The 27,234-nt window shown below is 36.6% G+C and overlaps 1 protein-coding gene and 1 pseudogene across 6 annotated transcripts in view; one reads left to right on the forward strand and one right to left on the reverse strand.

The window, feature by feature from the left end:
* Window positions 1–27,234, reverse strand: part of LOC104367345 (dynein light chain Tctex-type 2) — a 41,201-nt gene that overhangs the window by 2,439 nt on the left and 11,528 nt on the right. For 2 of the 6 annotated variants that reach the window (XM_032985204.2, XM_032985203.2), the window contains 2 exons: window positions 26,386–26,466; window positions 301–507 (listed from right to left, as the gene is read on the reverse strand). In XM_032985204.2, the coding sequence (XP_032841095.1) occupies window positions 301–507; window positions 26,386–26,445 (267 nt within the window). In that variant the 5' untranslated portion in view covers window positions 26,446–26,466. Of the gene's footprint in view, window positions 1–300; window positions 508–2,724; window positions 3,543–26,385; window positions 26,467–27,234 lie in introns of those variants that run through there. The other 4 variants (XM_042795760.1, XM_042795761.1, XM_042795762.1 and 1 more) reach the window with 3 other exon arrangements.
* LOC122153705 lies at window positions 3,633–21,806 on the forward strand (annotated as a pseudogene).

Genomic DNA, 27,234 nt, shown 5'->3' on the forward strand with positions numbered 1-27,234 from the left:
GAAGGTATAGAATTCTACAAATTCAGTACTGCCATAGCTCAATTTGATTTAGAAATGGTAACAGTTTAGAAAGTTTCAGCTCCACATTAACAGCACACAGTATTGACCCTGCAGAGGGCCTTCTGCACTTTGCGTTGCAAAACAGAGCACACTCACTTTACATTTGTGTGCAAAAACTTGGAAGACTGCAAAGGTTTATGTAAATGTTTAGTTTATGCAACTCACACTGTGCCATTAACATAATCTTTGCAAGACAAGCTACTTTTGCAATAAAATTAGACAATTAAAAAAATACTATACCGTTAGTATCTCTTGAGCTTTGTCTCTTACTAAATAATCTCGAAATTTATTATGTGACTCCAGTCTGTATGTATTAGCATATCTTATCTTCGCCCTGTTAGCTTTGGATGCCAATTGCTTAGCTTCCACTGAGTCAGTAAAACACTCTTCTTCAATTGGAGCCATACCTGAAGCTTCGTAATTTGATTGTGTCCTTTTCCCCTCCATCTGTGCAAAATAATAAAAAAGTCCACCTCACATGTCAGTATTTTAGCATTTAACAATCTCTAAGTAATACTTTATGGTGTACAGTTAAGAGGAAAAAAAAAAAAAAAAACAATTAGTCTGGGAATATGTTACAAAAAAAAGCAGAAAAGCTAGAAAATGGGTATCTTTCCTTCTGGCTGCTTCGACACACACAAAAAAAAAAAAAAAAAAAAAAAAGAGAGAGAACAGTGGTTAACTTCCATTCAATTTTAATTTATTTTCCACCAGAATCTAAAGTGATTCTGTGATGATTCTAAGTTTGCATTGAAACTCAGTCAGACACACCATACCAGCACTCTGAATCCACTCCATTTTCCAAGTAAAAATACACCGATATTAACTCATGTCCAAGATTGTTAACTGCAACTTCAAGCTTTTCGTTCAAACAGCCTACACAAACCCAAAATATATGCTTGGTTCATTTACTACATAACTTTCCTCATCCCCATTTCTTGTGAAGCTACTAAACAAATGCCTTATGTATTAATGACTTAATTTGCTCTGATCTGCAAGCTTTGTAATTTTGCTTGGAACTTAAGAGTAGTGATACTTTTTATTTGTCAACAGAACTCTGAAGATCCAAGTTTTCTCCCCATCCAGCTTCTGTACCATCATTCTCTTCAACACACGTCACAAAATTTGGCCCTCTATAAATGCAAGCTGCAAGTCTGATGATGCACACAAAAGTTGACACCTGCTGGCCTCCATGGATGGCTTACAACAAAACTGTAAAATTATAACAAAACAAGACAGAAAAAGCACATGAAACCAATGAGATCAAAACAAATGCTACAGACAGTGGTCTTCCATACCAGCTACCTCCTAACTAATCACTTTCAAGTCTTGCTGATTCTTCAGTCCCTTGCTCTTCTTCCTGACTACAGCTAGAAATTAGGTGAGAGAAGATCATCAGTGCCCTCTCAGAAGAGCAGAAAAGAGCACAAAGGTGATATAACACCACAGCGCAAGGCTTACATGAAGAAGTATAGAAAAAAATCAGACATTTATGGATAATATTAATAAATAATTTTCCAGTGAAAGTTATCTGGAAAGATGCGCTACTCAGAGGCTCATCAATCAGTTGGAGGAATTTGAGAATAAGGGAAGGAATGCAGTTTCTTCTCTATGAAATCACTTACATGTCAGCGCTGTCAACACTGTGGACATTACCTACATCTCTCCTCTGGTTCCTTACTGTTAGATAATTCTGTTAAAAACCAGGGATTTTGGCAGTCCTAGTGAAAATTGGCTGCAGGTGTTTGTTGATTCCACGCTAACAATGCAAACTCTGAATAGTACTTACACTATACTAAAAATGCAAGGAGCAAACTTATTCAAATTTAGGCTGTGAACACTCATTATCTTCTAACTGAAACTCAGATCTATAGACTATAGCCCCTACTCGCTCACCTCAGGTCTCCTAACAGGATAAAATGCACCTCAAGTCTGCCAGCTGAGCTGCTCAAATGAGCATCCCAATCCATGTCAGTGGAAATAAATCTGTGATAAGGGTCACAATCCAAAGAGTAATTCTTTGCTAGCATGGTTCACCATGAGTCACAACAACGTCAGCCTGTACCATTACAGATGGAAGACAATTCATGTCTATCACACATGACTTCTAACAATGGTGCTACTAACAAGTTTAATTACCATAATTAGTGACAGAATTTTTTGTAACCATTTCCTCATGTGCAAGAAGCCATTTACTAACAAGGCAACCAAAAACCCTACTGATATCTCTATACAAACAGCTAACAAATAAACCTAATTCTGTACTTCACAATACAAATACTGTGACTCCAAGTTTTAGCACAATGCTGCAATTACATTTCTGTACAATATTTGCACCCTTTGTGAAAGAATCTCTCAAAAATTCAAGAGCTGACTTTGCATTTGACTACACAAAAGCCTGTTCTTACGTTACTGGACTGTCCTAAACTGGCTTCACTTTAGGCATATGGAAGTAGGATGAGAGAAGGAAGCTTTTGTTACTTGATAGAAACACTGTTTGTTAATAAGCCCGTTTTAACAGCCGATAGTTGCTTTAAAGAAACAGTTCATGCTTATTTAATCAGAAGAGGGCACACCCTCCTAAATTAAGAGACTTTACAGCAGCACCCCAAATTGGAAAGACTGCACCACCGAAGGGGGAGTCCACCCTCGCCTTCTTTTTACCTTCCTAAAGCTTTCACAACCTTGCCTCCCCGCGCCTGAGGCGGCTCCCCGGCTGCAAGGCGGATGCGAGCGGGACACCCGACCGAGCAGCGAGGGGACGAGCCATCCCAAACCGGAGGTAAGGCAGGCGGGAACGGCGTTTCCGATACAGGCGCACACAGGATCACGCTCACCGCCGGCGCCTCCAGTAACTGAGGGCCCCCCAGCCTCCAGTAACTGAGGGGCCCCCCAGCCTCCAGTAACTGAGGGGCCCCCCAGCCTCCAGTAACTGAGGGGCCCCCCAGCCTCCAGTAACTGAGGGGGCCCCCCAGCCTCCAGTAACTGAGGGGGCCCCCCAGCCTCCAGTAACTGAGGGGGCCCCCCAGCCTCCAGTAACTGAGGGGGCCCCCCAGCCTCCAGTAACTGAGGGGGCCCCCAGCCTCCAGTAACTGAGGGGGCCCCCAGCCTCCAGTAACTGAGGGGGCCCCCAGCCTCCAGTAACTGAGGGGCCCCCCAGCCTCCAGTAACTGAGGGGCCCCTCAGCCTCCAGTAACTGAGGGGCCCCCCAGCCTCCAGTAACTGAGGGGCCCCCCAGCCTCCAGTAACTGAGGGCCGCCGCCCGCCGCGCCCCCCCCCCAGGGCTGCCGCCCGGCCCAGGAGGCCGCTCACGCTCTCTTCATCACGCTTCCCTCCCCCGGGGGGGGCTGCTGCAGAATTCGACATGGTGCAGCGCCGCTTTCCCCCAGGGCAGGGGCGGGCGGGCACAGCCACCTCTCCCCGTCCCGCTTCCGGCGGCGGGGCACGAGCCGCCTTCGCGCTCCTGCCAGGCCGGGGCTCTTCCCGCGCGAGCCGGGCGTGACGCTACGCGCTAGCGTAGCGTCGTGACGCAGGAGGGGGCGGGGTCCAGCAGTAACGGAGGTAATGGCAGCGGGCCGGCATGGCGGGGTGGCGGATTCCGGGAATGAGATGGGGGTGGGAATGACAAGACAACGGGGGGTCGCGGCCGCCCTCGCTGCCCGGGGGAGCGCGGTAGCTGCGGGCTCGGCTCGGCTCGGTTCTGTTCGGTTCGGTTCGGCTCGGCTCGGTTCGGCTCGACTCGGTTCGGCTCGACTCGGCTCTGCCACCCGGGGAAAGCCGGGGCTCGGTCACGGACTGTTCCTGAAAACGGCCGCCACCCGCTCCTGGTCTGCCCCGCTCTGCGGGGCGACTGCGGTAGTGCGCGCTTTGCGATAGCCTCCCGTCTCTGGCGGCGGAATGTGGGGGGCCTCAAAATAACGTGAAGGACCGAATTACCTGTTTAATGAGCATTTTTTTTTAAATTTTTAATAGCTAAGATACTCCTTATAGGAAGTGTTATACTTGTTCTGTGTTGTTACCCGTATGAATACGTAGTCTCTCCTCAAATCCCTGAACTCAGCAAGTCTGTACTGTGAGGGTCAATTCCACTACCTAATTAAGATGCAAAAATGGTTTTAACGTTAATGAAATCTTTTCCCGTTTGTTGTGATACTTCATTTTCAAACGAACTCTTGTCAGTCTTTTGTTTGATTAATGAGGAAGCATGACTATTTACTAAATCAGAAGCATTTCACTCTTTGTTATCATGAGCAGTTCTATCTTTGCAAATTATTTAAGTTAAATGTGTGCTTTTGAATCAATCCATCCTTCTCTTTAGACTAATGTTCAGATAACACTTATGCTTAGATTGTTCTACCGTTACTACTAGTTCATACAGAATTTATGTACGTTACCTCCTCCCCCACCCCAGTGATTTGCTGGTCATAAGGACTGAAGCTCTTGGTTTTACTTGAAGTAGCACCAGTTTCCCTGTAAACTCAGAGATTAGACAGAACAGTTATATATAAACTGGGATCTTTTGCTTCAATCTATCTTGGCATCAGTTCAGTAGATATAACCATTCAGAAATATACCATCCTGGCATTATGCAACTAGAGCAATTCCTCCTCTCAGTTTCCACAAGGTGGTTCTGCTCAGAGCGTTCCTTTCATCATATACATAGATAGAAGTTGCATCACAAACCTTAACAACTTGTTTTCAGATGCTGCATTACTATCTGTATATCTGTGCTTATGGGTTTACTTCAGTATTATTTTTGTTTGTTCTCATGTACTTTCTTAATGCAGGGACTTTTTGTGTGTGTGTTCTAGATGGCCTTGCCACATTCGGTCACTACTTGTCTTTCTCCACCTGTGCATTATGTGATTTGCAAACTTGGATTTGAGAAGAAAGACAGCTATGATATTAATACTATTTTATCTGAAAATGGTGAAGTATGTTGGCAAGCTGTTACAGAGCATGTGTGCTACCTTGAATCAGGTTGGTGTTTACCTGCTGTAGTAGTGATATATTTAAGACTGATGCAGAATCTCAGTACAGTTCATAGCAATCATAGTTTAGTTATAACATTTTATTACAGTACAGCGTTAGCTTTGCTGCAGATTAGAGTACATACAGTTGATATCTGCAAGGAGCTTTAAATTTTTTCATCCACGTTTGGTATTTGGTTATTGTTGGCTCATGTAATCTGTGCTACTTCAGTAGCTGCTCCTTTGCTTCCTCATTCATCTTGGTTTTCACCTTCATGTGCCTGTACATAAAGGGTTCAATTTGTTCCTCTTCTGCCTCATAATTTCTTTATTCTGTGTTGTTTATATCCCTTTTTCAGTAAATTTAAAACATTCTAGGGCCATCAGTATTCCTACTGTTGCTTCTGGTTTTGATTTCCCCAACTTTAGCTGGTACAGAAGTACTGTTTGGTTTCCCTTCTGTATGTAGAACAGTTTATAGCTGTTTTTTAAACAAAACAAAGTATGCCCTGATGAACTTGTTGAATTTTAAATTGCTAAATTGCATCATGCAAGCTCTGTCATTAATTTCCAGAGATGGTAAAAAGATGGTACATGTTTCTGCCTCAAGCAGTATATTTCAGTACATGAGAAGAATTTATTCTCCTATAAAAATGTCCCACCAAAGAGGAGCAGTGATCCCACTCTGTAAGGTACTTCTGCCTTCTTTAAAAGGTGTAAGTGGTACAGGTTGACTGATCCTTCTGAACCTGCACTATCTTTCAACTTGGTTATGTGGAATTTTTATACTCTAGCAGGTAGTAGGTTCTTCCCATTTCAACAAAACCAAAGCATAATAATCCTATTTATTTCCATATTTTCTTGCATTAAGGTTGTGTTAGGTTTTGGGTTTGGCTTTTGTTTTGGTTTGGGTTTTTTGTTTGGTTTTTTTTTTTTTTTTTAACTTGGAGAAGGTACTTGATAGTATCTGGGTTCACACTGCACTTTTAATTTTCTATATCATATCTGTGTGGTCTTTTGGTCAGTAAACTGTTGTATATTAGGTGTGCTAAAATAGTCTGAATAAAATTCTCTGTGCCAAATACGTACACAAGCTGTAGCAGGTTTTACTCTTTGTGAGTTTTAAAATATTGGATCTTCAGGAAGTTTGGGCCTCTAATCACCTTTTGTTTTTCAATTTAAGATCAAAGTGTGGATTATATCAAAAGCATACGATCATTAGGACCTGTATGTGAATCTGTTAATTTGCACTTCAAATCTCTGACCAAGGAGCAATTTGTAATTCAGTACGCATTATGGTTCCGCTGGACAAACTGCACAGAGGTATGGAAATGTCTGTTGACAATTTGTATTTTGGCACATTAACCTTCTGTGGAAATTTAATGTAAGAACACACAAGAGATATCAATGAACCAAAATACTTAGAATTTGTAACTAATTGTCCCTCTCTGATACATAGTTGCTTCTAGTATTCCTGACTTTGTAAGTAGATTTTATATAAGTTATCACAAAGAGAACATGAGGTGCTTTGGGCCTGTTCTAACCTAAATTGGTAGGATTTTGGTTTTCTATTACTGTGTGCTTAATACCAAATTTTACTGTGTAAAGTTATTGTTGATAATTTTTATAGATGCAAGGCACTAGATGCATTGCAACTAAAAATACAGGAGGTGGTCTAGGGCAATTTCTTTAGAGACATCTGGAAAGATGCATGCTTTTCTTTCTACATTTGCATAGCAACTATCACAGAGGAATATTTAGGTTTCTGTGCTTCTGACAATTTTATTTTTCCTTCTGAATATTTAACACAACATTCTTCCTCTTCCCCATCATACAGTTATTTCTTGAAGTATTTGATGTTCTACAATATACACAAAATACAGAAGTTGCTCTTGGCTTAATGAAACTAACATCGTGCTTGGAGCGAGCCTTGGGTGATGTAAGTGCTGGCATGAGGAGTCTATTGCAGATTTGGTTTTATAAGATGGGAATGAGCTCCTGGATTTAATTGAATATTGAAAAAGTGAGATTACCCTGTACTGTAGTAGTACACTAGTAGCCCAGCTTCATTTTGAGTTGGATAGATGTTCTTTTCTGGATCCGGTTGTGCTAATGGGAACATATTGTGGGGTTCCTTCACCTGTGCTGGTAGAGTTGCTTGTGTGAGTGCTGTTACTAACCAGTTTCATTAAAAAAGACCAAAGTTTGCTTAATCAGTGTACATATAGTAGGCCATTGTTACTCTGATTTATTTAATTGAAACATGGAGCAGCATACCTTCCACAGAAGTTCTGATGATGTAGCTTCTGTGAGGAGAGGCAGGAGCACACTGCTAGATAACTTATTTCCTCAGAGCTCTGTTTGCAGAGTCTACATCTGTTTAAATGCTTTCACACAAGTCTTGTGCCACAAAAGCATCTAGAAGTCAGATAACAACTTAAATTCTTGACCTAACTGATCAGCTGGATAGATTTAGGATCCATCTTGTTCTCCTGAATGTTTGTCTTGTTAACACATTCCTTCTTTCATTTACCCTGTAGTAGTTAGTAAAAGTATGCACTCTTGTTAAGCTTAAAGAGTAATACTGCAGGAGTTCCATGACCAGCATGAGGCGAGGATATGAGATATGACTTAGACTTAGGAATTCTGACTGCTATTAGGAAACTTGTATTGTGAATCTTTATTGATGGAACGTGAATTAAGCTATAGTTCAACGTTTGGTGGTGGCACTGCTAAAGTTTGTTCAATCACTCTTCACAGTCATCTGCTTTGTTTGCTGGTATGTTATGTGAATGCAAATATTTTAAGGCCTAGTAGCAAATTAGATTGCTGAACTGATCCAGGTACCTTTTGACCTTTTTCCCCTACCCCCGTTTTTGTTTTTCATCTGCATCGATGCCTTGATCTGCTTCACTGCCTGACCACAGAAACAGATGTCACCACTACTTATGGGTGTGCAGGTTAGGGAGGAGGGAGCAATGGCTGTTTTCAGAGGCTTTGGTGCTGGAGTGTATTGCTCACACATAAGATAAAATAGCTGGTTGTTTAATCTATATGAGGAGCTTTGGAGAAGGAAATGCTAGAGAAGGACAATGGGCTAATTCACACCTAGAGAAACCCAGTTTGCCTAAACATGGGGAGTGGTAAATTCTGAAGTAATGAAAAATTACTAAAGATTACGAAAAACTGTCAGGGAGGATACAAAGAATGGAAGGCTTCATAGTGGTTGAAACTAAAGATGCTGAGGTTGCCCAGCTAGCATAAAATCTAGTTTAAGGAACAGCCAGAATCAGAAGATCAGTCACAAGTCTCCTTCTTTAACAATTACAGACTCAGAGATTTCTAGGGTAAGAATGAGGTATGGTGTCCTGGATTCCCTTAATTATGTATTCTTATTGTGCTTTACTTTTTTTGTTTTGTTTTTACCTTTTTTTTTTTTTGGGGGGGGGTGGGGGGAAAGAGGAGCAGTAAGTGTGCAGACACTGTGAAAAGCCTAACTATGGGAACATTAAGTAGGATATCCACTCTTTCCTGATATGTTTCGTAAATTTTGTCATGAAATTACAGAATTTAAACCCTTTTTAATGATTTGGTTGATAACGTTTGATTAGTGTTTTTACAATAATGAAAATGGTTACTGGGTGAAATAGTCAAGTTGTATGTTTGAAATAAAAGTATACTGAATTACTTACGTTATCTGTTTTGCTTTTTTTTAATAGGTATATTTACTGATTGGTAAAGATTGCCCTTTCCTTCTAAGAGACTTGCTTGCTTCTAAGCAGCTTGCAGTTGTCTTTGGACAACCTGTAGTAAGTGCATAATTTTGAAATGAGTAATAAAAACTGAGCTGGTTTTCTTCTTGACAAATGGCAGGTTTACAATCATAGCCTTTGCTTGCACTGAAGAAGAGTTTGCAAATTCTGTAGTATATTAGAAAAACTTTAATTTTATACATGTTACAGTCTGGGGGATATATGGCAAAAATAGTGAATATTGTAAATGGAAATATATTTAAAGGTGAGCTCATAAGTTCTTATTTGATTTTCTACATAAAAAACCTACATGTGTAAAATTCCACATATCCATCAAGGGGGTGAGCAAGCTGCAGAGTTGCCCGCCTCTTTCTGAATTGCAACACTTGAAAATACACATACTGCACTGGCTGTTTCTGATAAACTGTGTTCCCCTTCACCACCACTGTAGTAAGATGCTTTATAATGTTTACCACACCAGAATTTTTCAAAATAGAGGAAACTAATTTATTCCCCATGTTCAAAAAAAACCAAACCAAAACAAAACAAAAACAAACAAACAAACAAACAAACAAACAAAAAAACAATAAAAAGAAAATTCTGATGGCATTTATACTCTTGTATAAACAGAATGGGTGGTCTTTCTCATACAGTTTTACAAATGTAAATTCTTTGTTAGGACAAAATATTGGATGTGAACTGTAGAAGCTTATATTGTTAGTCAGCCTAGTAGTGTTATAAGGATTATTTATTGAATTTTGATGGCATGTGGAATAGTTCAATTCTTACAGTTACAAAATTAAAAAAATTAAAATTTCCCTTTTTGTGGGATAGTGATCTGTGAATACAGCTTTGAATACAGATTCTGTGTTTGAAATTAATTTGTATTAAATTATGGTGAATTTATACTACAAGAAGTAAGAGCTAAACTTGATCTCATTTGTTTTTCTGTCATAACTGTTTGGAATGTCTAATGATGAGTTTTGTTCTTCCCATATTATATTATATTATATAGCATGTATAAATAAGCTGAAAGATTTCCTTTCAGAGAATACTGGGAATTGCACACAATGAGTTACTGTTACTGTGACAAGCTATGGCCAGTCATCTTGATGGTAGACATTGCAGTTTCTCAATAACTTCTGAAACTTTCTGTCAGGGAAAGATTCAATGTAATAAATAATAGATTTTTTCATGCAGTAATCACTTTGTTTATTAATTAGATGAATGTACTGAGGGTATTCATTGGATCTCCATATGGTCTGAATCTTCGTAATGTTTTGTGGCATGGGTTTGCATCCCCACAAGAAATTCCTGCAAAGTAAGTTACCAAAAAGAATCTCATTTTCTTACCAGTCAGACTTGAGAGCGCTTGAGAAGCTGTTAGTAAAACTACTCTTACTGAAAAAAATTTAAAAATTTAAAAAGAAAAAAAAGGTCCAAAGGCCTCTGGCAATATCCTGACCATTTTCCTCTGCTGCTGCTTCTTTTGGAAAGGGATTTCCATAGAATACTTCCGCCACTATAAAGCTGGTCAGTTTTAGGACCAGTGGGTTTTTTAATAGCAAGAAAAGTAAGAAAGCTTAAGGTCTTTTTTTTTTGAAACCTGGTTCCTTGTCTGTCAGGGCAGTCAGGAGTAACTCATAACAAAAGGCAGAGGAATGGGGTAAGAGGATGGGAATCAGCAGCCAATATAGAATACACTGATGCTTGTTTCCTAATTCTGCATTGTTCTTCATGCTTGTGAATGTAATTAATTAAGTGCCCCTACTTAAAAGAGATGGGGAGCATAGGTTTTAGATGTTCTTTACAAGAGCAAAAAGCCCTTTGTCCTCAACCCACAGATGTTGATTCTTTGCAAAATATTTAGTTGTGTAAGTGTTTCTAATCTATTATGATATTCTCCCTAGATATTGTGCTATGCTGCTTTTTTTTAACTGCAGGATTGGGTCAGTTGTTACAGACATATCTTCTGCAAACTAAATGCATCTTAGTACATCGACCTTATGTGATCTTCCTTAACTTAGAGGAGCTTGATGTATTTCCAGGCAAGTATTTGACCATTAGCAAGTTTTATTATGCTATATTTGATATTGTTTCATTGTCCAAAATTGCTGTTGAAAATAATGCATTTTCCACAGTTCTGGGATTCAATCTTAAGTAAGCTACAAGTATACACTGTCATTAGATGAATCAATCATGCTTGTAGGGCAACTTTTTAATATGTAGGCAGTTCCACTGGCTATTGAATCAAAAAATACTGCATTCTAATATAATTGTAACACATTGAAATGTGTAATGTTACTGCTTCTGAAAGACTTCAATTGTATGTTTCAGTTTTTTGATGATGAGAGTTCATTTCATGTGACAGTTATCTAGTTTGCCTTTACAAGATCTAATTCTTTCCAGAATCAGTGAGTTCCAGCTGCAAGTGTCCCAGCAGGAGTGCCCTACATCTTACAGGGAAGGTAGTGTTGAAACACAGTAAAGAATGGTGACACATCTTCAGTACACTGGTGCTTTTCTCAGGGAAGGATCTGAAGTGTCAGATAAAAATCTTCGCATCTCCCTGGCTGTAGACCTTATTTGGTTTATTCCTACTATTTTTAAAGCAAAAACAGCATATGCAGAATCTTGGTGTCAGTGGTGGTCATAGTCAGTTTGTGCTACATAATCAGTTTACCAGTGGAACTTCTGTTCATGGAACTGAGACAGGGCTTTTAGGAAAAAAGTGAAACTGATAGCGTTCCAATCATCATGTAGTATAAATCCTGTAGCTGTTGATTTGCTTCATAAAACACCTACTGCAATTAAGTTGCGCTTGCCATTTTAAGCTTTCTCTTGGATATTTATAATGTAAATTCATAAGTGTGAGTTTCATTATTGACATATGACGTGTTAATTTATTATACTAAATAATGACTTTTTAACTAGTCTTACTCTGTAATTTTATATTATCACTAAAAATGCAATCTTACAAGTTCAATTTCTGAATTTATATATGACTACCATTGTACTTGCGTAATTAAAATAATTTGGATAACTTAAATCTCCCTTTACAAATGCTGAAATAATCTTATATTTTCAGTGAAACATTAAGAATTCAGGAAACGATAGATTGTATTTAGTGTATAAATTTTTTTTTGCTAACTTGCAGATCTTAATCATGAAACACTTTCTGTAGCTGAAGAGCTAGTAAAACTGTCCAGTTTTGTATTAAAAACAATGTTGCCATTTTGGATGGCTGCTTTAACAGCTTTCAAGCAAAGCAGGTAACCACTGATTTTTTTTTTTTTAATTATTTTTTAAAATGGAATGTAAAAATAATCTATGCTTATAGAATAATAGCAGCATTTATAGATTACATATATATAGATTATTTAGCTTTTTGCTTAGCAACATACACTTATGTATTGTTATGGTGGTCTCTCAGTAAGTTTGTGGACTTACTACTTTATTTAGTGCCAACCAGGATTATAAACTATATTTTGAAACCTAAAAGAACTATTGCAGATGTAGCCAAAAAGGAGAGTTTTACAAAGCAAGTGGAAACAAATTTTCAGCTATTAACATTTTGAGTTAAAAAAAAAAAAATTGTTTTCCTCTCCCATGCTTCACCTTTTGTAAGTTATTGTCAGCTCTGAGCTGGTTGAATTCCGTGGTCAGCTTCTGTTGGGCACAGGTAGTCATTTATTGTTTGTTTACAAAGTGCATTACAAAGGAATTTTGATCTGGGTTGTTTAGCCTGAAAGTGTAACTCTGAGATGGCTGTAATTTCCATTTGGATTATATTTACAAGGAGGGAAAACTCCTTTGCATACGTCTGTTATTTTTTCCAGGTATGCTGACTCTGTGATTCTCTTACTTCCTCAGCTGGAAGTTGGACTTAGATTGCTCTTCACTACAACTAATAAATGTCCAAATCGATTGCTAACAGCTGAGGTAAAATTTCTGTCTAGAGTCAGTTATGATTTAGTGCTAACAATATTTGCAGAGTAGTAATTCTAGAAGCATAGTGTCTAAACATTTACCAATTTTCACTCAAAGTTTCTTGATCAATTGTGAAACAATGTTTATAAATTTCCAGTAGAGTTTCATGAATGCCTCTTATTTTTTTGTAAAGATGTCTGCCAGTAAAAGAGGTCTGAAAAAGTTCTTGAACATTAGTGTTCAGAAACAGTAGTTTAGGTTGGAAAGTAGATCATGTTATATTTATTTTTAAAAACGTGACACAAAATTCAAAAGTCTCTTTTTTCTTTTTTAAGGGTTTGGGGTTTTTTTGCTATTCATGCACCTCTGGTATCTCATGTAAATGAATAAATAAGTTTGGTATACATATACAATTAATTGTTTTCATCTGACAATCAAATAATACTGTCTTTTGTTCCAGCCTTCTGCTCTCTACACCACTTTCGATGAGGTACTTGTGATCTTTTTTTTTTAAATATATATCAATGTCATAATTTAAGCACGTGAATGTTTTCCACTACTAGAGATCAGAAAGCACTTTCCTGTGTTGGATAAGACATTATTTATAATTTTTTTCCAAATAGCTGATGGACAGTGAACATTTAAAATTTGGAATCCGTCAGAAAACATTAAAATTGATATAAATTTTAATGAACAGACTTTAATTTCTTCAAAGTGTTTCTATCTTGAAATTCTTCATCTCATGGAAATAAACATTCTGTCCTTTTTCCTAGATTCAGTTGTTCAAAATAAATACAAATAAACATTATAAGCAGATATCCTCAATTTTACAACTCTCTTGAATTATCTGGTCTGTCAGTAATAATTAGGCACCTTGATTCTTGAGTGGCAGAAATAATTGCTTAAAGTTAGAGAAACAATTACTTTAGTTGGTGTTTTTTCTTTGATGGTGTGACTTTCGATAATAAGTTTCTAATCAAATTACTTTTTTCTAGATTCTAGCAAAGCATTTGGATAATGAAGAAGTCAATCAGCTTCCTGCAGTTCTTGAGGAACCTACAATGGCAAGTTATTTGAAAGTTTTGTGTTTTTTTCCTTGTTGTGTTTTTTTGTTTTGTTTGTTTCTAAATTTAATTATATATTTATGATCATGCCTAATACTCATTTATTTCACATAGCTTATCTCCAGCAGTTTAGAACCAGAAGCTTGTTACCCTTTTTCATTGTGAAGGATACAAAGTAGTACCTGACAAGCTATATTGGATTAGCATATAAGACTATCTTTCTGAAATATAGAATCCTCAGAGATATTGATCTTTAGACTTCTGAAGATCAGCTGAGTGGAGCAGAAGAAAAACTGAAGCTTCATACAGGGAGAATTAAAACTTATTTCTGATTGCTTCTGGGATGCATCTTATTCTACCTGGTAGATGGCACAAAAACATAGATGCAAACCTACCAGAGTACATCCTGCATCTACCACCCAAACAGATAGTGAAGGTGAAAACTAGGGGTGTTGTATTTAGAGGCCCTTTGAGGCTGTAGGGCACACCTGAGTTTATTGTCCTGTTGCCAGAGGCAATGGGGCTGTGGAGGACTTGGGAGACAAAAAATGAAGGAATTCTGCTGTTATCTCTCACAAAACAGCATGTATGTTAGTTTTGAATCTCCTCAGAAGCTACCAAGATGGATAAGTTGCCCGTTTTTCTTGCTATGAACATAATTTGCGTTTTTTTTTTCTGAGCATCTAAATGCCCCTTTTGTATATAGACATGATCACATACTTATCTTTCAGAGGTATTCTATACACAGAATATATTCTATTATATGTGAATACAGATTGCTTCTATTCTATGTGAGTACACATAGAATAGAATTCTATATGCTTGGTGTATGTTTCCACAGGAATTTCTTTGGGATTTCTTGAACCACCAGGAGGGTCCACGTTTAAGAGATCGTTTAAGCCATGGAGAGATCAATCTAGAAGCATTTCCCAGAGAAGTAGCTAATCAGATAGTTGCATTTGCAATTACTCTTCTCTGCAGATTCTCAGATGTGGACATGCTTGCTTTTAAGGTAAGGATCAATATTACCCTCAGAAGATTTTTTTCAGTTATTTTGGATGCCTAATCTGATTTTAGACAGTCTTATGACTGAATCGTTCTTGACAGCAGCTTTTTGTGGAAATGAAGTATTCCTCCAAGTAAAAAATCGTGAAAGTATGTTTTTTTCTAGATTTGTAGTGAAATAAGTGAAATTAATTTTATTTGTCAAATTTTGTTGATACCTAGCGTTGGGTATCTGTTGAATTATCTGAAAGGTATGTAAAACAACTGTAGCTCAGCCACTGAGTGATGTAATATTTGAGATTTTCTTTCTCTAAGACACTGTAAATAATGGTGGCTCGCTGATGGAAGTGTGATTTGTATCCACACTTTATACTGTAAATTTGTGAACACTTTTTGTCCATCAGTACATGTTTATGAACATTAGCAATTATTATACTTGCTCCCCTCAATTTCCTGTTGATATTTGGGATTACTTCTTCCAATATCATAGAGCAACCTGTGAGATAAATCTTCCATTAATTAGTTGTACCTCTTTTTAGTTTTTTCAAGATATATTGCATGCTGCTTCATTAAGAGAATACTTGGTTGCTTTTCTGTTAGCTGCTGTCAGGTTTCATAGTTAAAATGTGTCAAAGAAATTAAGCTTTAAACACTCACTGTGCTGATTACTGCTTTCAGCCCTCAGACGTTTGGAAGTCTTTATTGACTTCAGTACTATAGGTGGCTTGCATAAAATTAAGTCTAGGTCTGCATATGATTAGGACAGTTTAAAGAAACTGTTTTGTATCATCTATGATTTTGTAAATCAGGAACACATGATTATAAAACTGCTGATGAACTGTGCAAGTTGCTACCGTTCTCGATTTCATCCAGTTTCCCGACTCAAGAAACAGGTAGGTACTTCCAACTGTGAAAGCATTTCAGTCATTAAAGTTGTGAAACCTTAAGATTGGTCTGTTATCTTCATGCTTTGATCGTCCTAAAAACTTACAATCTTACATATTTTTTAAATAGGCTTTTTAGTTTTATCTTTCAGAATTTACTGGAATTTACAGTTTCTAAAATGGGATGTAATTAAGCATGCTTCTGTGGATGCAATTAGTGCTGTGTTTCTGCTCCAGATCACGGAATTACTTTATTGTTACATTGGTGTTTGGTGTTCTGTAGTTTTCTTAATCTCCTTGTACTTTCTTATGTCAAGAACACTGGCCATATCTAGGAATCTTGGATTAGGCTATAACTGAGGTTTTTATTGAAAGCCATATGGCTAAGATTCAGTCACTGTAGGAAAATCTGCTTTCAAGTTGTGGTAGTGTTCAGCTGATCAGTTTATGAATTCCTGAACTGCTTGAAGATGTTCCTCTTGACTTGAGATTGCAGTAGACATACTTAGTACTTTTCATTTTCAACAGCATTCAAACCATATGTTAGAAAATTCATGTTAGTTAATTTTTTATATTTAAAAAAAATGGAAGAAAGAATAGTAAATTAGCTTATTCAGATGTTGTTTTAGCATGAAAGTGTACATCAAGTCTTTTTGCCCTAACATAAACCTTAACAACTGATGTCAGCTTACACAGTTATGACTACTGAACAAGTAACTTACTACCTGTTGCAGTTTTTTCTAAAATAGCTGCTAGGAAGAGTAAAATATGTTGTTCTGTCTGTTAAAGGCTACGCTTTACATAACATTTTTCATGGTTAATTTCTGAGGTGCTGGAATGCATGAAGAGCATTCACTTATGGCCTGAATTGCCAATAGTGCCTGAGGAACACGTTCAAATGATTAAAGGGTATGTATATGCTGTTAAAAAAATATAGTTCTCAAAATACTTAAGAATGGGATTTGAAATGGTGAAATGTCTCTTCAAATACTTTACTAGGAAGATGATAGATACCAGAGGGGTTGTACATTTGTTCTTTTTAGCTTATTCTGTGCTATACACATCAGTTACAGATACTATAAAAGCTATAAACAGTACACTAACTTGAAGGAAATGAGAAGACATCTGAAACCTACAATGGTGTTGGTGACTCCATATTCTATTTCTAAAGAGATGCTGAAGGGTCTGTTAGGAAGTTAAACTAGAGCTTGAGTCCATTACAGTTAAAAAAAAAAAAAAAAAAAAAGGTGGCTCACCACATGTAAAACAGAATAATTGCTTATTCTGAAAAGAGCTTGGTGACGAAATCAGTGGAAGACATAAGATATTACTTAGAAAAACAAGGTAACATTCTCTTGTTATTTGAAAAGGAGGAAGTCATTATTAATATCACTTGAGGAAATTGTGCTTGTTTAGAGCTGAGAGGTGAAAATGCAATGCATCTAGCATATACTCAATGTACTCAATGTTATGTGGGATCTTGATGAACGGAGGATTAAGAGGGGTTCAGAAGTCTGTTGAGACTGAGAAAAGGTTGGGTTTAGTTGGAGGAAGAAAATCACAAGGTAAAGAACCATAGTGTCAGAGAGTGAGAGCAGACATTGAATACACTGCTATCCAAAAAATCTGCATCTCAATCTATGCCATTTGAGAAATAATAGGTGCTACACAGTTTTACCATCTCAAATCTTATTTTTTTTTCTTTTGTTTTTAAGGTTGGAAGGAAATGCTGGAGCTAGTACTTTAATTTTTATGATATCTGAACTTATATCTCAGTTGCAGCAATATATGCCCCAGAATTGCTATAGATCAGATGATCTAATCAATAGTGTCCTAACAGAGAGGTGAGTTTGATGTTCTCCCAGTTCCTGCCGTCAGCTTCTATGTGCAGCCCAGCACAAGAACTCGCAAACCTAAGTTACTCATTTCCCTGTTTTTAGAACAATACTTGAAATGTTTAATGAACTTTTCTAATGATGCTGTTTGTTCAATCTAAAAATCTTAAGGATGTAGCTGAACATCATCTTCAAAATGAAGATGGGACATTATTAATGGAGATTTTACTTGGAAATTAGCATTAAAAAAATAACCATTTTTCTTTCAGACTGGGGAAGCAAAATGTTTTAAGTATTTATGTACTGATTAGATTAAGTTGATTTTAATCTGTTTTGTGTGCTAAAACTGCCTCAGAAATTTATTTTAATGTGCTTGGTGTCACAACTGTTCATAGCATTTAAAATAGTAATATGCTGCTACATAATTCTATTTTGGAATCTTGATGCTAAAGCATGTAAGAATAGAAGATACGTTGTTGTGCTTGTCAGACTTGGAGGTATGTTAGTTCCAATTATACCTGACTTGGAATAATGATCAAAATAATTTTGCTTTTAATCGGCACTCTTATAGCAGTTTCAAGAGTCCCATGACTGAATGAACACATTGGAACAAAACTCTTCTAATCAAACACATGAGGCATGGTCAAGGTAGTACAAAGAGGATTTTACCTGATGCTTTACTTATGTAGGCTGTGTGCCTTCTGTTTCCTACCTACCTATCTGCACTTTTCTCATTTATGAGAAAGAAGCCTAATTACTAAAATGTTAAAGCATTTTTAGTTTTCTGCCTTTATCACTTTTAGTCATTAATGTTTTGCCAACTCAGAGATAATTTGAGCATAAGGGAGATTAGGAAACATTTTTATAAGAACAGAGTGTTTAAAGTGATGTGTGACACATTAGGTTAACAGATTAGAATATGCCAGGGAGTACAGTGATAGGATGGAGGGTAACGGTTTTCAACTGAAAGAGGGTAGATTTACATTATATGTAAGGAAGAAATTCTTCACTGTGAGGGTAGTGAGGCGCTGGAACAGGTTGCCCAGAGAGGTGGTAGATGCCCCCCCCCTGGAAGGGTTCAAGGCCAGGCTGGACGGGGCTTTGAGCAACCTGGGCTGGTGGAAGGTGTCCCTGCCTGTGGCAGCAGGTTAGAACTGGATGATCTTTAATGTCCCTTCCAACCTAAAACATTCTGTGGTTCTATGACAGTAGAAAGCTATTTGGGTGCTTTAACAAATCATTATCTGGTGTGGTGTTGATTAAAACAACGGCCTCACCACCTGCATTTTACAAAATGTTAAGTCTGTCTGTTGTTCTGCCCGGAAGAGAGACCACACACTAATGGGAGTTCTAATTGATACCATTTGTTTGAGTGAGTTTTATTATGGTGGATGTTAATTCATTGTGAATTGAACTATGGTGGGAAGACTTCAACCACAGCCCTGCTGTGATTTGATGTGTTCAGTGTATCATTTCAGCCAGGCAGTTTTGTTTATTGTGGTTTTATTTCTTTGATCTCAAATGAGAAACACATTCATCACCAGCAGTTTTGCATTTAAATTCAATAAAATGATAGAGAACACAATCACTACCCCTACTACATAGATCCTTGCTTTTCTTCAGTTATGAGGTAAGGGTAGTCTGTTTCCAGGTTTTCTGAGTTAAAACATTATGAATCAAACCACACCAAATATGAAATGTATCTCATGTTAAATCCAGATGTCAAAAGGTTGAAATTAACAGTTCCTTCCTGTCTTGCAGATTCTTAATTGAACTTTGTGATACACGTATTTGCACACTTTATTCACCGCGACCTGTTCTGGAAATGGTGGTGGTACTCCGTAAAATAAGCACACAGTGCCATCAAGTGTCTGAGCAAGTTATTGCCAGCACCGAGTTGAGATATGAACAGTGGATGAACAAGACTCTACGTTCTCGCCAGAGGCATAACTATCTACGAATGTTGAACAGGTTGGCTGATGGCTTTTCTTTACTTTGTGGTTAGGCTTATGAGAAAGTGGCTATATGCTGTTGTTACCAGCTTTCAGTGTTTTGTCTTAGAAGTTTAAAGTTAACAGTGTGGATGTGTTCTTGTCAACCATTTCAGAGTTATCAACCCAGATTTCTATTGTGTAGTAATATTGAAATAACAAGAAAATTTCAAATTGGTGAGTAATGTAACGGCTATTTTTAGCATTGCTAGATTAATTCACTGTAAATTATAAGCTTTCAAATAAAAGTATAATTTAAACGTTAGATTGCATTTTTTAGTTGGTAGCTTTTTCTATATAAGCATATAAATACCATTCCAGTTTTATCTGAATGCACTAGGTTAAACGATTTCAAGACTCTATCTACTTTAATTCTGTTGCTTTTTATCATTATACTGAGTCAGCATCTTTATAGGTAGAAGAGAGATTGTTTAGTATTCTATTATTTTTGTTCCTATTCAGAAGTGCTTTCCAGGGATTTATGAAAAAACCTAGGAAAACTGTAAATATTGTATTCTTGGCCAGGTTATGTTCCCAAAAATGTTAACCATATTATTTGAGAAACATAGCTTAAACTGATAGCTGACAATACATATTTGCAATTCAGTTGAATGGTACTTTACTATCTATGAAGTAATGGGTGCTGGTGAGGTTTCCTTTGGAATCTTAACTATATCTGTTTCTCTTTTTTCCTCTTTTTGGGGTTTCATAAATGATGGACTTCATTTATAGCTTAGATATTTGCTCAGCTCTTTGCTGAAGGACTTTTCATGGTCTTCCTCCCCCAGCCCTCAATATGCAATATCCAGCTATTTAGAATGGATGCAGATGTTTGAAGAATTGGTTTCTATTAATGATTCCTATTTAAATTTGGTTTACTTTGTTTATTTTAAAATATTTTTTCTTATTTCTAGCATTAAATTTTTGTCTCCAGTGTTGCGGCTCATCTTGATGTTGATTACTCTGGAACTAGTCAATGTTCATTTGGTTTGTAAGAAGAATCCTTTTGATTATCAGCAGTATCTAAAGTGAGTAGATAAGATTTATTTGATGAAAATAGGAAGTTGTACACATTCCTTTTTGATCTGTAATATAAATCCTGTAGAGAAAAAAATAAAAAGGAACAGCATGACTTTTAGTACGTTGTCATCCTTCTTTCTATCATTTTAATCATAATTATATCTCAGACAACGTTCATTCAAGAACTAAAATAACTTAGTTGAAAATGTATTGTCCAGTAATTCACAATTTTAGTTTTGATTAGACTCTTCCTTAGTATAAATAAAGAATGATCACACACTCAAGAAATATTAACATGTTGGTAATTTTACTCCTTGTATGTCACTTAGCAGCTGGCTAGATATCATAGGCATTGTGAAACATTTGACTGAGGAAGAAGAGAAAGCCATTTGGGGAAAATTCTATCACATTTTATCACCGTATTCTGTCTATGGCAGTGCTTTAATTGCAGTTCTTAAAATCATCGCTTCTTACTATGAAAATGACAGAGTGGTTCTCTTCCAAAAGTAGACGAAACCTTAATGCATTGATCATCCTGAGAGAGATTTGAAAATTTAGAGACATTAGCAGCTGTACATCAAGCATTGAGATATTTTTCGTTAATTCTTTTTTTCTATTTAAATCCTTTATTGAGTTTTTCTTCTTTGGTTTTATTTCTTTCAGGTTTTTGAAGTCAATCTTGCAGTATACTGAGAACTTGGTGACATACACAAGCCCTGAGAAAAACAAGTGGGATGAAACCATGGAGCTTACAAACAAGGCTTTGATAAAAATAAGGAAAATCGGTGACAGAAAGCTAATGTTAATGCAGCTAGCTACATAAATTAAATGGGTTTAAGATTATTTGGACATTGCTATATCTTAAGAGTTCTGGAGTCTTCAAATTTGCCAAATCTAATACAAAGACAAACTTCATCAGTCATTGTCAAATTTTACATGAAAAATTTAGTCTTTTTATTAGAAAATGGCTTTGAGACTAGAGTCGAATGATTAAGCTTCCAAAGAATGGACTGGTTACCAAACCCAGTGAAAAAGATTTATTGTGAGCTAAATGTTGAGGATGCAAGTTCTACTTTAAGTGTATTATGTGTTTTGTAGCTTAATTTTTTTTTTTTTTTTTTTTTTTTTTTTTTTTTTTAGTTTTCTATTATGCTGAAAATACCAAAGAAAAGATTGTGAATAAAAGCTTTGGAAAATTTTAAATCCAAAAAGTCATTTTTTACTTTAAAATATACTGGAAATAATGTCAGGCACTGTAATCAACAGGTTAAGAAGAATAAAGGTTGTCCACTGTGGTTCTTGTTATTAGTTCAAAACAGCCAGGTCTTGCACTGAGGTAGAGCTGGTAACAGAGTAACCAGTTGTTTGTATACCAGGATTTAAAGGAGGCAGTGTGAAATAACTTTTGCACAGTACCTGCTTCTTTTGTTTAATTTCACCTGCTCATTCCCAGTACGTACCTAGTTAGTTAGTGAGTTAATTTCATGCAGATTAAATATGAACACTCAGGTGCACACGCTTACAGACACACATGTATTGTGGTTCAAAAAGTTATTCTCTTGTTACACACAACATTAATTTGAATAATTTATTTTTTCAAAACAAGTTCTCCTCCTTTCCCTTCCCCAAAAAGTAGAATTTCAAAGGAATGCATTAGTTGAAGAACAGATTCACAAAAGACTGCAAATCTCTATCCATTTGCTTTTTCCTATGGAGAGTAAAACCAGAGGGTAATGTCTGGAGAATGTTAGGCTCTACAAAGGATTAGAGATTCAAATTACATTTTAAAAAGATTCTTTGCAATGTTTCTTGACTGGAAATCACAGTGAGAGCGCAACTAGTTTGGTTTATTCAGTGTGGAGGATGGATATAAACTAAGATCATATTGCTTCCTTTATGCTACTCTTGCAACATAGTGTGTGTGTTTGAAATTTAACTATGTTGCTTTTCAAGGTTTTTTTATTACTATGGAACTAAATGATATGATGAAGTGTGAACTAGATAAAAAAGATTAAAACTAGAAATAGAGAATAATGTATCAAATGCAGTATAAGAGCCACATTCTGAAATTTTAGGTTTTTTTAACACCTGAGTTGGCAAATGCTAATCATTTTTGAAGGCTTATTTGGTGCCCATTGAGTTTACTCAGATGTGTTAACTTCTGCTAAATGTAGCTTGGTAGTGACATTTGTGATGACTCTTGATTTGATGGTGATAAATATAGTAAGGGGGTGGATGATAAGTATTGTAAGGAAAAAAAATATTTAGGCTTTATATATTTATTGTAGGAAAGAGAACAAGAAATTAAAACACAGAGTCATGGTTTAAAAGTACATAAACAGCTGACATGCTTTCTTCTTTTGAAAGTATGTTCATGTACTGAAAAGTAACCTTATAGACCATAAACTTATGTTTTCAACATAAGTTTTCTTTCATGTATTTAAACTTTGCTAAAATGATCTTGCATACGATTCTCTTCATATGCTGCTACCTAAGATGGAGCACATTGACAGTGTCTCCTGTACTAATTAGTGCCATAGATGTCACTTGCTGCTTTAAGTCTGCAATAAGAAGCACGATGGACTTCTCGCAATTTTGTCGAAGATGCTTTTCCAGTTTGCTTTCCTACCTCTGAAGCTTTCTGGTGGGAACAGTGCTATGCTCTATTGTTAAACAAATCTGGAACAGACTGGGACAATCCAATTCATTCTGACTTAATGCTGTCATTTGCCAGTAGAGCTGCACGCGGGGCTTATGGTTTCTTCCTGCTGTTAAAAGACTTGCAGAATAGAGCCGCAGAATAAGTGCGTATTTTACAATGCACATTGAAAAACAAATGGCAAGAGACATCGTAAAGATCATGGGGCTTGTCCTTTATCAGTTACTTGAAATGACTTCAGTTATTCATCTTTGCCATCTGTTTGGAGTCACTTTGAGTTTTAAGATATTAGAAAGAATCTTGACTCTGAACACTCAGTATTCCTGAGAGCAAAAGAAGCTTGGAATAACCAAAGACACCCAGTGGGTACAACTAGCATGAGTAATGGCTGACAAAACACATCATGTTTAAATGCAAGTGTCCTCATTTTTGTTGTCCTAAAGGGAATTAGTTCTGGAGCTGAGCTGTCCAAAACTGCATAGTCATCCATTAGACATTCAATTAGTTCAATCTTTTTTTCAAAGTTATTTCAGTTTTGAAACTTCAAATATCTAGAATTGTACCAAAGAATGTTTTCTTTCAAGTGTGGTATTTCATCCAAGCATTACTTGCATCTGTTTTAATTGCTGACCTTGCTCTCTGGGGTCTGCATTTTCCTGGAGCTAGTATTCACTCAGTGAATCTATACAGACAGATATGTGGAATCTTCAGCATCCTCTCAGGAAGGTGGTTGAAATATTTTCTTTATCTGGATAATGCTGATGGGAGGGTGATGATTCTTCAGTCAGTTCTTCTGAGTTGAATTAATCAATTTATGTGTGTGTTTCTGTATTAGTTAAAAATAGCTGAGAATTTCTTTATAGTACTTCCTCATCTTACAAGCTGATGTTAGGCATCCCAACTCAAAGAACTTATGGCAGAAGTTTTGAAAACATGGAAGAAAATCAGGTATACATCTTTTTTGCTAAGTCATTGGAATTCCTTTGTGTCTTCATGAATATTCCATCTAAATTGTAAGAGGAGCATCTCTAATAATTTTAGCTTTTCAGTAGTGACATGCAGTTCTTCTGCTTGCCTTCTACCTCAAGGAGAGTTTTCAGGTGAGAGATGGTATTAAATAATAAGAAATTGAATGCTCTTAATTCAAATTGGAATGGATATAGTTTTAAAGTAAGTGTAGAGATCTTTTACTGCTTACTATAGAACTAGTGAAAATTAATGTTGTAGGAAGTCCTCTGAATCTGTTGTCTCCATCGTTATATGAATGCTTTCTTCATACACATAAACATTTGAAGAAAATGCAATCTCTGAAATAATTGTTGTAGCTGTGAGAACATTTGTGGGTTTTGGTACATTCTAGAGACCATCAAGATGAGCTAGAAGTTTACTGAGGTAGCACTGCACAAACACAATGAAACATCAATTACAGTAGGCATCTGTGTGTGGAAACAAAGCTTGTCCATTATTTTCTCTCTGTCATTCTCTAGTTAGTGCTCTCCACCATGATGATAGGAGGGGTTAGAAACAGAACCATGTGTTCTTATACAAATGTAACACAAGTGGCTAAAAATATTTAAAACCTCTTTGGGGTTGTTATCACTTGCATTACACAGCAATTTTACACAAGAGAGCAACAAATTTGACTTACTTTATCTTTTAATACTTATCATCTAGCTGTTTTCAAAGCCTGATCGTCTTTGAAATGAACACATGGTGGCAATGTTTGGTAATTCAAAATAGCGTTGCATCCTGACATTTACTTTCTTATCTCTCTTCTTAGACTGTGTATAAAGAAATTGAGTTTTCTTCTGACTTCCTCAGCTTTGTTATATGTCCCTTTAATTGTGGCTGCTGCTTCTGATGAAACTTTTCTCTCTTCGATTTCTCCAAAAGTGATATGAAACAAATGAACACTCTGAAAAAATGTTTTGCAAACAGCATTCTAATAATTAGACAGAGATTAATCACTTTTACCACATTACTTGCTGAGGAGTTTTCAAATTTTCCAGAAATTCATCAAATCCCCCTCCTCAGGTAGTTTAAGAGAAGGAGTTTTTTGAACTTAATAGTTCGTTTTAACAAATTGTTGCTTATGACAAAACCTAAGAATGTATCGACATTCCTAAAAAATCCAGATTGTCCTTTGTTAATTGCTGTGATATCATGAAGGATCTTATCTCAAAAGCAAAACATATCTTTTGAACAAAATTAATGATTGTCAAGGAATGTGTTTATTGAGAAAATTGCTCTGAGGTCTCAGCCTTATTGCTGTGGTAATTATTTTTCAGTCTGTTAAAACTGAAATGTGCTATTCATATGCCATCCTGTGAAGAAGATATAGATGAGCACTGCTTGTTGGGTGGCCTTTGAAAACCTTGTCCACAGTAGCACTTCCAAATCATGCAGAGTGGTTGCAGTTAAAAAAGATTTTAATTCATATGAAGTAATTTTTGTACACTGTGAAATCTTGTGTAGAAATGTTGGAACATCCCCAGCAGAGCTTGTTTTTGCCTCATACTACATTAGTTCATCTGCTCCATGTATGGTATATCACCTTTTTTTCATAAACTGGTCTGCAGATGCAGAGCAGATTCCTGGCTAGCATAAGCTATTCCTGTCCCATCTACTTCAGTGCAGATCTTTTACTCTACTAAGGATTTGCCCCATGCTGTTTGAGTTTCCCTTGAAATGGATTGGTTCCTATCTGTACTGCTTTTTCAGGTTTATGTATTTTCAGAGGACTGGAAGAGAGCACTATGTATTTCGAATAAAATTGCTGTGTAGCAAAGCCTAATTAATTTAGTGGCTTACTTCACAGGGGAGTTGGGATCATGTGTGGGACTTCACAGCTATATACCAAATTCTTAATTCTTTAATATTTTTATGTTTCAGAAAGAACTTCATCTAGAGTAGAAATCTGTTTTCTTTTTGAGGCTTTTTCAGAGACAATGCTGTAGGTTAGATCACCTGATTTTTGCTTTTTAAAAATTTTCAAGGATAAAAGCAGATCTTTTATTTAAGAAGTCTTTTAAGCCATATAGATTGTTCAGATAGAAATTGACTGAAAGGAAAATGCCTGTTGTTTGCCTTCCCTGGGCCCCAGGCAATAGGATGTAAATATGCGTAGTGAATACCATGTGAGATCAAACTGGCATTTTTTCTGAAGGTGAGAATCCAAGACAATATATACAATTAAAGCCAACAGCCTTGCCTACCAAAAGGAGTCCATGCCTTCTGGCATTCTTCACTGAATACCTCCTCTGTTCCTCTCCCATGTATATGCATCTCACAGTTTTCTACAAAAAAAAAAATATGCATAGTAGAACCAGCCAGCACCAGTTTTTTTCCATGTTTTCTTTTCTCTGTAAGGGATTAGTTGTAGTAACAGATTTCATGTGCCAGAAAGTGGGTGAACATTAACTATTTTGTCAGGCACTGATCCTTCCCACAGCCCTGCAAAATTTGAAATGCAGGAATGGTTATTCATTAACATTTCTTTGTGTCTACAGGAAGTACATTTACTATGTAAACATGTTTTATATAGAACATACAGCTGTTTTGAACGAGCACTCAATGAAACATAAGAGTACAGTGCCTACACTGCCACTTCAGAAACTCTGAGATACCACAGCATTGTTTTGAAAGAGTCAACACACAAAGACTTTGCCTGGAAAAATAAATGGTGCAAGTTTCTTTTAAAAAAAAATGTATTTCCTTTAATTTGTTTGATTGTTTTGTATCTGAAATGCCTGGACACTGAACTATTGACATGCAGTCAATATTTAGAAGTGGGGTGGATAGGGGTGTGTTTCTAAAGTTCCTTATGCTGATTTTAGTAGAGATCCCACTACAGAATGAAAATTCAAGTGCCATCAGCTAGTCCACTTTTAATAGACTGTGGAGTATATTGACACTAGAAAAAAAACTTACTGCATGGAGAAAATGTGCTTAAAATAGCTAGAAGAATCAGGGGCCTCTTGTCCTGAGAATGTCAGTCTCAAATCTGGGAGGAGCTTTACTAGTAATGCTACTTCCTTCTGTAATAGGTGGAACTGTGTCTGCTA

Source organism: Tyto alba, unplaced genomic scaffold (assembly GCF_018691265.1).
Source record: "Tyto alba isolate M040663 unplaced genomic scaffold, T.alba_DEE_v4.0 Super-Scaffold_22, whole genome shotgun sequence".
NCBI lineage: Eukaryota > Metazoa > Chordata > Aves > Strigiformes > Tytonidae > Tyto > Tyto alba.